Source organism: Nelumbo lutea, chromosome 3 (assembly GCF_056320005.1).
Source record: "Nelumbo lutea isolate HS-2025 chromosome 3, American lotus-T2T, whole genome shotgun sequence".
Lineage (NCBI taxonomy): Eukaryota > Viridiplantae > Streptophyta > Magnoliopsida > Proteales > Nelumbonaceae > Nelumbo > Nelumbo lutea.
Window position 1 is genome coordinate 30465065 of NC_142686.1, and position 13242 is coordinate 30478306.

A 13242-nucleotide genomic window follows, 5' to 3' on the forward strand; every position below is an offset into this window, starting at 1 on the left:
TACATAATCCTGTTTTGCCATGCATTCTGTTTTATTTAATGGGTATCGACTCATCTTCATCTACCCCTTGGCCCACCTCTGCCCCTTTAAAAAGCTTTCAAGGTTCTGTAGGTGCTAGATACATGAATATTGCCCGTGCAAAGTTTCAGAGCTTGAAATGTTCAATATTGTTTTGGATTTTATTCATCATGGTTTAAGTTTAATTTCAAACATTTTTTCCCTTATTCAAATTTTCTTAGCCTTTAGAAATTAAAGAGCAATGTTGTTCTGGGATGTTTGTCCCCTCATGTAGCCCTGCATCTTAGATAGTGTAGACCTTAACCTTGTGTTTGGTTTGAAAGAAAAGGTAGATCTTTTGTTTCGAACCAAACAGAAAGCCAGGAATAATAATATAGGATGACACTATAACGTTACTGTTGTATCAGAGGTTTGATTTTCCAATTTCACAATCAGGTATAGACATTTTTACCTATATATAAAAAAAAAAAATGTGTCCAAGTCGAGGCTAGAAATCATTCCGGGCTGGGGCAGAGGTGAATGCCCATCTAATCTGATCAGAATTGGGATTAGTTGAACAGTATGTGTGTACAGCCATATGGCGTTCAGCTGAACTTTGCTACTTTTCCTTTTGAATTTGCTGACTACTTATTGAATTAGGTGGCTACTCCTCCTTTGGGAATCAATATAATAATAAAAGAAAAACTTAATTTGAAATTTTAGTTTAGAGGTGACACACACCGACATGGCAATGGACCATGGGCTCACTGGGCTGGTGGCAGGTCAGGCCGCTGTCTCCCGAATTTGGATCCGATCCCAACACGAACACACCGTTCGATCTTCCAACAGTCGCCCTGGCCGTACTAGGCATTATCTTGTCTACCATAATTCGGGCCAAGCGGCAAGCCAGTATCAGGCTGCTCATCATTTCCACTCCTTCCGGGCAAATAAGCAATGGGAGCTGGTGGAGAATTCATCCCTGTAGTAGGATAGCGGCCAGCATAGGCGAAAGTTGTAGGATGCACACTCCTTATCAAATTTACCCTGCAAGGAAGAAAAGAATTTTATCCTATTTATCATCATTGGTGAAAGAGACATCGGTAGTGTCTCGGCCGGCTGATGACATTTTCCGAAAAATGGTGACACATCTGTGCTATGTCCAGTATTTAATTTGTGGTTTGAAGTCAGGTTCTTTGTTTGGTTGGGTGCTTTTGTGGAAAGCATTGAATCGAAATGGCCACACTTAGGAAGTTGGACAAACATCTCTCATTTTTCATACTGTTGTTAGCAGCGGATACATGATGTGGTAAACCTTGAATTCCACTAATTAGGGCTTTCTGATTTTTCATTGCCAATATTGCTCATCTCCGAGGCCTTACCAACTGACCCAGTTGGCACTTTTAGTAGATTTTTCAATTTTGAGTTGAGTGAGAACTGAGGATGGCCCAAGTTAAAATGGTTGATGGTTGTCCAGAAAACAACCCCGTAGAACCATTTACCCCCTCGATCCCTCCATGGTACCAGCCCATCAATACTTGAGGAAAACCAAAGTAGCATCATATACCTAACCATATACATATATATATATATATATATATATATATATATATTGCCCATGGAAGCCCAGATGCTTTCCCCATAAGGATGGTTCATACTGCTCACCTGATTTCCGGTCCTTTGGCCAAACATAATAAAAAAGGTTAGAAAATAACTAAGGAATGAATAGATCTTGGGTGGAAATTCTACAAAGTAAATTAGAAATTCTCTCATGGATGAATTTTCCATTAAAGAACACATTGGCCTTGCCATTATGAATGAGAAAAGGAGAACAAGGTATGTACATACCTTTGAAAGACTGGCCAGAATAGAATGACCAGAAAGCTTAAGCGCATAAGAGTAAGTAACCCCATTTTCTGTGCTACTCCGGTGCAAATTAAGCATAAATGGTATTCTACCCCATACTGCAATTTATAGGTAGGAGGGATGCCTTTAGCCTTAGGTTATGTTTGGTTTGAAGGAAAATACAGGTTCCCTACCTTTCCCTTCATACCAAACATAGCCTTACAAGGCATCATTCAAAACCCATCAGTATTGCCTCATCATTTGACGCAAGCTCCACAAGAGTGAAAAAAAAAAAACTACTTAAAGTTGATTTTATTGCTGCCACTTTAATTGCTATCACTGTTTTCAAAATTGGACCAGATCGAACTGGACGGATGGACCAAAAAAACCGGGAATCAGTCACCTGATTAGTTCTGTTTTCCTCCAAAACTATTGATTTTGGTCAACAAACCGCTGAACCAGCCAGTTAACCGTTCAAACCATTTGAATGGTTTTGACCATTTTTTAATTTTTTTATTTCTTTTGTCAGAATGGACTGACCGTTCGAACCGATAACCAAACCCCTGACCCGTTCGTTTTTAAAAACCATGATTGCTACTCACTTTTTAATTGCATTCTTTCATTAATTATTTGGTGGGTTAGTGATTTACGCACAACAAACCTAGCTATCCTACAATCCCAATGTGCAGATAATTAAATATGCTTGACTAAGTTGAGGGTTGCACTTCAGTGATTTACACACAACAAACTTAGCTATCCTACAATCCCAATGTGAAGATAATTAAATATGCTTCAACTTAGTAAGTTGAAGGTTGCACTTCTAAATGAAGAATAAAACGGCAAGAAAAAAAAATTGTGTAATTAAAAATGATATCATGGCTATGTTTGGAAATGATGCAAATAATATCTAAAATAATTAATTAATCGAATCGAATATTCAAATATTTAATTGGATTCAAATTTAGACATTGCCTGATCTATTCGAATTCGATCCGTTTACACCCCTACAAATAAGTGTAAATGCAAATATGTAGAGTGTAAAATGGTCCATATAAATTGCAAAATTGGGTTAATTTTGTACTAACAAATTTACCTTTAGCAAACAAACTTTTTAGCTGCAATGGATTGCAAACAAGAATTCCAATAAAGCACATGCCTTTCTTTTTATCAAAAACCCACTTGAATGCAAATTTACTTCTTTTTTTTATGTACTTTTACATCTTATTAACAATATAAATATGCATTAGAAAATGTGTTCTTTCATTTGTCAATGCATAAATATGATGTTGTCAAACACAGGAAAAAGTGAACTAGAGTGCAAATTTACCCTGAACCGGGATTTACACTCCATTTGCATCGTTTCCAAACACAACCTATAGGATTGAAATAATCTCTTTGCCATATATGGTGTTATATTTTTTCCGGTGCAATTATAAAATTCAGTTTAATTTGTTCCAAATGCATATTTGATCATTGTCTATATGTCCTGAATGGTGAGAGTTTCATTGTATTATTATCTCTTAACTTAGAAGATATTTTATTTATTGGAAATGATCTAAAACCAATAAAAAAATAAAAAATTGCCCAAAATCTTAGTCTGAAATGAAAGACCAATAAGATGCCTCTTTTGCCATAGTATAAAAATAGAAAGAGAAAGAAAATCTGGAATCCTATCATTTTCCCAAAAAGGATATATAGAAACTATTCCAAATAGATTTAGGATGAAATGAATTTAATCGTGGACAACAATAATTCAGTCAACTAAATTAATAAGAGATGTGTTAAGAAATAGCGAATGAAAAAGCAAAAAAAAAAAAAAAAACTGCAAGCAGTGGGTAGTTTAAAGCATATTATGCTTTGTTCTAGGCCTGACTTGAGTTTTGTATTAAGTTTATTTAGCCGATATCAAAGTAATCCATGAGAACTTATTAGGGGTGCTAGAAGTGCTGAGCTAACTTACTGTTGTAATGTTTACCAAAAAAAAAAAAATACTGTTGTAATAATTTAATAGGATAAAATGATGCTGACTTTGCAAGAGGTGTTGATGGTTAAAAATCAAAATGTTTTAACAGCCTAGATGGTCCTTTGGGCTCTTATATTTTCGATATTTTTTCTTAATTAAAATACCCTTGTTTTTTAATCATTCACGATTGTTGTGGTAGATAACATAATATGAATACTACTTTTTTAGTCCATTCTATTCTCTCTTATGAAGTCCCATATTTATGGTATTTTTGTTTCTCATTATTAAATTCAATTAGTTAAATTCATACATCATGATTTTAATAGTATAAAAATCTATATTTCAAAACTAACCTAGAAGCAAAGTTTTTTTTTTTTTTTTTTTTTCTGTCCAAGTGGTCACAAGCAATTCAACAGCCATTTTGGTCAAATAGGTTAATCCATGATTTTATTATTAAATAATAAAAATTTAAAAATGGATAAAATTATAAAAAAAATGTAAAAAAAAAAAAATTGGGCACATCTTTAATATTATATATTCATCATGTTAAATAAAGATAAGTACTATAAAGAACTAGTGTAAAAGCATGTGTTATTCATGTCTGAGCAAGTAAGTATTAACCATATAGACGTGTGGTATTTCAACTCAACTTTTATGACCTACATGGAACTCAAGGCAAATATCTGTTTTATGGATTATAGATAAGCATTCTTATTAATGTTGGAAAATCAAATAAAAAAATTTAATGTTGACCCAGAAATGAATCCATTTTCCCATTTGGGTGGAATGCTAATAGTTCAACCATTTGGGTTAAATTAGTCAACCCATGATGTCATAGTGAAATAAATTTTTAAAAATAAAAAGTTAACTAATTACAACATACAAATAAATATAAAAGATTGGAGACATCTTTAATATTATTTATTAATTATATTAGACAAAACTAACAAATTTCTTAAAGCACTCTAAGTTTTAGAAAATTAACCAACTCTACTGTTTACATATTATCTTAAAGTACCCCTACATTTTCTGACAATTGACTAAATCCTCCCTTCCATTAACTTTTATTAGAGAAATGATGAAAAAGACTATTTTAGTCATCATTCTTCTTTAAATTTTCAAAATGAAACATTTGACATTTTGTTGGAATTCCTAAATAGGTTTAGTAGTTGAGATGGGATTTTCATTTTGGTTGGAAAGGAAGGAATGTGAAGACACAATGACCACAGAGATGAGCTTTCGTTTGTTTTTTCCAAAAGACTATTCAAACATGCATCAGTGGATGACAATTTATAACACAAATTACAACTTTAGAACTTGCACAACCCACTCTCTGAATTACACTACAGAAATTGGCACCCTGGAGGTGCTTTAAATCTAAAGATATTTTGGAAGCTGTCCAAGCTAGGCCTTAATTGAAAAGCTTTAATGCCCAGTCCTCAAAAAATGTGGAGTATTAGATTTCCCTCACCCTAACTGGGTTTCTTTCAATTAAGTTTGAAAACTTCCGTTAAATATCTATACTATATATAAAAGTGTGAATGCAATGTGAAACTTTTGTTGGACTAAAATTACTCTATACTTCTTTGTTTGAGAAAGGGTATAAAAGTTATTTTATTACATCTTTAATGCATGTTTTAACTGCTACTTAAATACCTATAATTGTGTATTTAGTCAATCACTAATGGTAAGGTTGAAAATCTAGCCAAGCAAATAAGCATATCAATGATACTTGAAACTTTACAAATCAATCTGATTATCACATATTTGGATGAGATGCTTATGTAATCAGATTTGGATTTGCAAATCACATCCAATTAATAATAAAAACAAAAAATATAAAAAAATAAAAAAAATGCATAAAATTTGTAGAAAAATTAGATACATTATTACTATCATTATCATCATTTACAATTACCATGTGCAAAGCACATGCACACTTACTAGTGGTATAGAAATATTGATCTAGATCTCCGAGTGCATAGAAAAGAATATGTCATAATCCTTTATGACATCAATTAATGGTAACACAACCATGGAAGGTAAGCGTTGACCATGGTTATAATTTCCACCACTAAAAAAATGTCAATAAGCAAAATTATTTGAACGGGTCTTATTTTGAAACAATGATAATAGAGAATTGTCAATGAATTTTATTTTGAAAATTTAAAGAATAGTAAAGGGCAAAATTGATCACAAGAACATTGTTTATAATATTAGAAACATAAACGTCGACTTGTTGAAGCACAAAAATTCTACAAAAATATGGCAAAGTATAGAAATTTTATAAAAAACATTTGGACATATTTATAATAGTATATTTTTTACAAATAAATAACAAAGTTTACTAATTTGACAAAATAATTAATGTTTTGAAAAACTTGCTTCCTCTAGGATACTTAAAAGTCAGGCCCAAAATGGCCCATGGCATGGGCCCAGGCAGGCTTAGGCCGGGCCAGGCTAGGCCATTTCATGTCGTGGATCGAGCTAGGCCATGAGAGGCATATTTAAAAAAGTAAAAACTGAAAAATAAATTAACAAAATAGACAAAAATTAGAAAAATCTTAAAATTTTATTTTATAAGAATTTTGATGTATACAATTTTTTATATATGAAATAATAAAATGAAGTTCACAAATTTACAACACAATTAAAAATAATAGTATAATAAAATTGAATATATATATATATATGCACCTTGTTGTGAATGCATTTGGACCTGAAAATCCAAACTCGACACAACCCATAACTCCATGCACGACCCGATTTATAATTCTTACTTTATATTGCCCACTTGCTACTCTAGGGACCCACTAACCTCTCAAAAGACCTATGTTTCTTTTTCTCCCTAAGATTTTCATTGAATTGTCTTGCTAAATAAAGCATAAGGCTCAGTTTTGGAAGGAATACAAATACAAATATGTAGCATATATATATTTTCTTGCATATATATATTTTCTTGCATTAATTGTAATTTTTAGGCCCTGTTTACATCAATTCTAGGGGTTTTCATTCTCAAAATCCTTTCATAAAAGAGAATTTTTATCTTGAGAATCACCAGTCTTGTTTGGCATAGTTATCCTGATTCTTGTTTCTCAAAAATAGAATCATGTTTGGCATCAATTTATTTTCTTGATTAATATTTTGATTCAGAAAATATTTTATTGTCATGGAATTTAAAAATAAGTGTTTTCATAACTTTATTTTAATCTTGTTGTTTGGGAACTAAAGTTGGAAAATAAACACTAAAGGTAAAACTTCCAAAATGGATCTGATGAAGCAATGAAACTACTACATGGTGGGGCTTACCTGAACATCTTGTTGTAGTAAAGTAGAGGAAGAGTGAAGGTCTTTGGGTTAAAGTAAATTTAACTCTTGAATGAGATGGTAGGTCTTACTCATGACTACCATATTACAAATTCTCTGGGTTAGATTTCAAAGAAGGCCAATAAAACATTGCATTGCATTACTTGAATATAGTAATTACATCACATTTATAGACTAAAATGGACCAAACCTATTTAAACTCAAATTCAAACTCTTACTTGCTCCAATGATAGTGATGTGTTCACATCTCCTGGCTACGGTATGATGTGGTAAGGAGGTGATGATGTACATATATCCAAAATTTGAAGTTGTGGTGATGATAGTGTGGCAAGTAATGGATGCCTAGTTTTGACAATCACATATCATAATGACAAGAACCTGTTGTTTCTTCAAAATGAAAAGAGCTTTTATGGGTTTGTACTGGAATGAAATTGGGCCAATAGGGCCAGATTGAAGTTAGGCCACCAATAGACCTCATTGAGTCAACTAAGATGCCTCAACAGGCTTGCTTTTGGAGCCTATCTGAAATGGGCCAACAATGGCCATATACAAATAGAAATAGAGAGGGAGACAAGTAGAAGAGAGAAAAGAGTGAGGTAAAGAAGATAAGTTGTGTAGCAAGAAGTTCAACAAGAGGGCAGATGAGAGGAATATACACGAGGACGAATCATCAATGAAGCAACAGGGAATGAAAAGGCGGGGAAGGGGTAAATCTATTTCTGAGAATGATATATATGATTGAAAATCCCAACAATAAGGAGTCGATGAGGGTAATGTCAGATGCAGAAGGTGTTTGAACCAATAGGATCCAAAGTTATATTGGTATAGGGGCTTGGAATATGATCTCTGGAAGCCAATAAAAAGAGATGGGAGAAACTGAAAGTAAAACTAAAAATAAAACTAGAAGAATAAAAATAGCAATAATATTAGGAACAAAGGAAACTAAAAAAAAAGTGATTGAATGGGAAACATAACAAGTAAACGGAGAGAGCAAACCTAGCAAGTGGCTAAATTGGTGAAGAGAAACAAATGACTAAATGGAAAATCTAATACGTAAATAGAGACAGCCACCCGCCAGAAACACGGGAAGCACAGTGGGAGACCTCTAGGTTCAGACCTTTGGCTTTGATACTATGTTAGATTTCAGAGAAGGCTAATAAAACATTGCACTGCATTACTTGAATATAGTAATTACATCATATTTATAGACTAAAACAGACCAAACCTATTTAAATTCAAACTCAAACTCTTAGGCTCTATTTAGTCTATCTCAATATATCTCAAACTCTATCTTAATATAACAAAATCAATCCATATCCTTAATATTCTCACACCCAACAACTATCATAAATGCCCAATCCAGCCATGACCCATTCTGTCAATGTTACAATCAAACACTAAAGAATATGATAAAATTACATACAATATTAAAGACACATCAAATCTCAAAATTCAAAACTTTTTTTTTTTTCTGCAGAAACCTCAAAACTTTTCTAATACAACGCTCTGAAACTCCTTCCTGTGACAACTCCATGCTCTGGTTGCCAGGCTTTAGTATACGGTCTATTTGTTTTAGTGAATTATTCCTCGCGCAAGATGTTTCAAATGCTGTAGTGTGAGCATGTGAAGAGGCTCGGAATATGACGGACTCAGATTGGCCGACAACCGGCGGGACACCTCAAGCATTGTGGGCCGAGTGTCAGGATTTACATGTATGCACGTCAAGGCAATGGCCACCGCCAATATCAATTCATGCACAGTCGTAATACCAACTGGAGGTGGTAGTCGCTGGTCTATTAATGCACTTGCAAAGTTGAGGTCGTATCTTTCATCTAATTGTATGCATGAAAGGAGTTCTCCTGGGTGCTTTCCCATGATTACTTCTAAGGCTACCACTCCAAAACTGTACACGTCGCACTTCTCTTTCACCTTCATTGTAGTAGCGACTTCTGCATTCATAAGATACAATACAATGAAAGAAACTAAAGAAGACGAAGAAGTAGGTCTGCTGCAAATCATCAAATGGACGATATACTTAATTTATTAGTTCTAGTTTCATGAAATTTATTTTTGATATATTTTCTTCATGATATACAATCTTGAAGGCAATTTTAGTTTAATTTATTCAAACTCAAACATAGACAAAACAAATTCGGATATACAGTTAATTTACATCTGGTCCCTTTACAGCTCTATATAAGAAGGAGAAGAAAGATCAAGCAAAAGCAAGCCTAATTAGTATATACGATGGATTAGATTAAGGCCCCGTTTGCCCTTTGGGAAGTTATTTATCCAGGAAAATGTTTATTGGAAATATTTATTTAGATAAGTGCATTAATCCAATTGTTGGGACTTTCCCTGTTGGAAGAAGTTACTTATCCACAGATGGGTATTTGATACCTTTAAAAAATAAATTTAAAAAACATAAGTATCTTGGTCAATAGTAACTTTTCCCCTACTCAAAATCATAAAAAGAAAAGAAAAAAAAGAAGGGACCATGAATTTACAAAAGACAAATTTACCTGGAGCAATGTAGCCATATGAACCAGCTGGTACAGTCCAGTTCGACTCCCCGGCTCTGAGCATCCTCGCCGTCCCAAAATCAGAGAGCTTGGGCTCAAACTCTGAACCCAATAAAATGTTATTCCTTGATACATCCCGGTGCACAATGGGTGGCAAGCAGTCATGGTGCAAGTAGGACAAAGCATGAGCCAACCCTTTAATAACATTCACCCTCTTCTCCCAGTCCAAGAGCCTTGCTTCTTTCTCATCATTTAGCAAACTGCCCAAGCTTCCCCTCTCCAGGTACTCGTACAATATAAACATAAACCCCTTCTTTAAGCAGAATCCATGCATCTTTATAATGTTTCGATGTCGAATTTCTGTTAGAGCTCTTATTTCAGACTCAAAATTCTTTTTCCAGTCATCACCTTGAGATGTATTTTCATCAGATACGGATGAATGCAGACGCTTTACGGCAACAACATCTCCACTGGGAAGCTTTACTTTATATACACTTCCTTGTCCTCCCTTCCCTATACAGTATGTCTGGTTGAAATTTTCAGTGGCCATTACTATATCCTTGAAAGCCAATTTCCCATCGTAGTTCCATACTGAAAATGAATTTTTTCCCACTAAACCACGGCCTTCTTCTTCATCATCATCATCATATTTGTCCTTGGATGTATAATGGCGGATGAAAATTCCAAATAAAATCAACAGAATTATAATAACTACAGCGAGAGGTATGGTTATCGACAATATCAGTTTCTTCTGTCCACTGCTTTTGTTCTTGTTTGTAGAAGTATTACTACTACTACTACAAGGTGGCAAACCTTGTGCTTTCGTGCCGCATAAACCAGAGTTACCTGCCAATGCCTTGGGAGGAGCATTTTGAAAGGCCTTAATGTTGGGAAGTGGACCCTCAAGATTGTTATTTGATATATCAACAAATTGAAGACTCCTCAAATCTTGCAGGGCTGAAGGTATGGAACCAGAAAGCCTATTATTAGAAAGATTGAGATTTTCTAAAGATGTTAGGCTTCCAAGCTGTGGTGGTATCTCTCCAGTGAGTAAATTCTGGCTGAGGTCAAGCATAGATTGTAAGGTTACTAGCTTCCCAAGCCGGAGTGGAATCGTCCCATTCAACTTGTTAACACCGAGTTTTAGAGATATTAGTTTTTGACAATTTCCAAGTTCCTCTGGGATTGGCCCACTTAAGTTGTTCTGTGACAAATCCAGAATTTGTAGAGCTGACAGCCTTTCTATCTCTGCTGGTATCTTCCCAGAAAACTGATTGTTACTCAAGTTCAGTTTGTATAGAAGTGAAGCCGAACTAAAAAGTTCCACAGGAATGTCTCCTTCTAGTTGATTTGAAGAGAGATGAAGCTCTCGCAAATATTTCAACTTTCCAATCTCTCCTGGGATTTGACCTGATATCATGTTACCAGACACACGGAAGAACCAGAGACTAGAACACTCTACCCAATTGTTTGATAAGACGCCAGACAATCGGTTATCACCCAAATCAATATATGTGAGCTCTGGATAAACACCAAATATATCATTTATGGATCCATCAAGAAGGTTATGCTCAAGAAGGACTCTAGTTAAGCCAGTACAGTAGTTAAGGCATTGGGGGATGGATCCAACAAATCTGTTTGCACTAGCTGTGAAGTATTTAAGCTGCCCTCCTCTACAAATTTGAGGAGGGAGCTTGCCTGTGAAATTATTATAAGAGAAGCTCACATTCCTTAGAGATATGGGTCCAAAATCTTCAGATATACTACCAGAGAAGTTGTTAGAATGAACATAGAAGTAAACCAGGTTCTTCAAACGGGTTATGGTGGGAGGCAAGTTTCCTTGCAGCTGGTTTGCACTCAGATCAAGAAGCTCTAGACTTTCCAACTTGCCTATTTCTTGGGGAAGGGTTCCAGTGAACTGGTTATTGGAGAGACTTATGTTGACAAGCTGAGATAAGTTTCCTATGCTGGAAGGAATTGGGCCAGTAAAAAAGTTGCCAGACAAAAAAAGATTGCTCAAATTCAACAAGTTCCCAATCTCCCAAGGAAGGGTGCCTGAAAATCTGTTACTGAACATGGACAAGAAATTTAGCTTACGGAGTGATCCAATTTGAGAAGGGATTACTCCACTGAAGGAGTTATTATGGATTTGAAAAGATACGAGTTCTGTCCAATTGGTTAGGAAATATGGATGGAGTTCACCTGATAACATGTTGCTGGATATTCCGAGCTCTGTAATTCTGGTTAAGGAGGTCATTGAAAGAGGCAAGGTACCTCTAAGGTTGTTTCCTGAGAAATCAATGAAAGTAAGGTTGGTGCAATAGCCAAGCTCATTTGGTATTGTACTATTCAGCTTGTTTAGTCCTAGCTTCAATTCTTGAAGGTGTTTAAGGTTCTTGATTTCTGTTGGAATCGGCCCTTCAAATGTATTATTAGTCAGGTTCAGGAATTCAAGATTCTTAAGACTCATGAGTTGCACAGGAATCGAACCATTGAATCGATTACCTGACAAGTCCAGAAAAATGAGCTCCGAACATTCAAAAATAAATGGGGGAACATCTAGGGTAAGATTGTTGGTATCGAGCCTCAGTTCAGTTAATGATACGATGCTCTTAAACTGAACAGGATCTGGATTCTCTAGGTAGTTTCCACCAAGATGGAGTTGCCATACCTTTTGTAAATTGCTAAGCTGATAAGGAATTGGACCCATGAGTGAATTGTTGTAGAGGCTAAGCACCCTTAGCTCTGAGAGATTCCCAATCTCCGATGGAAGTGCATGTGTGAAATTGTTGCTACCCAGATCAAGAAATGTGAGCTTTGCAAGTGATCCAATTTGCTTTGGGATTGAGCCAACAAGATCGTTGAGGTTGAGGTTGAGAGAGGTAAGATTGGGGAATGCAGAGAAGTTGAACTGGTCCAAAGTGCCACTGAGACTAGAGTTGGCAAGGTTTATGTTGACAATGCTCCCAACTTTGTTGCACTGAATTCCAATCCAGTTGCAAGGATTCCTGCCATTGGTTAGGGACCATGAGGTGAGAGAATGAGAATAAGTTAAACTGTTTTTCCATTTCAGCAAAGCTTCTGCTTCTTTCTGTGCGGCAGTTTCTAGGGAAACAAGAGATAGAATTAGAAGGCAGAGAACAAATGATTCTTCTCTCATGCCTGAAATGGAAATGGTTTGCAATTTCAGAGTTGTTCCACTCTACTTAAATAAGAAAGATCCGTGGAAAAGAAGGTAGAAAGATTGGCAAGTGATACTACTCTCTTGCACTTTTGACTATTCTTCTGATTGTACTCAACTTGAAAATATTTCAAACCTTCATGCGTTGATTTCGTCCAATGTGAACTTGCACTAGCATTTCCCTTTTTGTGGCCTCACACTTATTCTAGGTTCCACAAATGAAATTTATAATGAACAAGTTTCAGCTTAAGTTGACCTACTAATGACCATTCAGATCTTGTGGAGGCCAGTAAGTCGGACCTGTGAGGAGAGAGAAAGAGAGAGAGAGGACGTCAGAGGGTGGACGAGGTCTGAGTAAGGAGTGTTCAGACAAGGTCACACGAAAAGCTGTAGGGTTCCTAGCAGTTCGG

General features: G+C 35.3%; 1 protein-coding gene across 1 annotated transcript; it reads right to left on the reverse strand.

The window, feature by feature from the left end:
- Positions 1-8462: 8462 nt before the first annotated feature.
- On the reverse strand, positions 8463-12811 carry LOC148863985 (uncharacterized). The gene is made up of 2 exons (XM_088980781.1): positions 9652-12811; positions 8463-9078 (listed from the first exon to the last, which is right to left on the reverse strand). The coding sequence occupies exons 1-2, from the start codon at positions 12809-12811 to the stop codon at positions 8702-8704; spliced, it is 3537 nt and encodes a 1178-aa protein (XP_088836907.1). The 3' UTR covers positions 8463-8701.
- Positions 12812-13242: the final 431 nt, after the last annotated feature.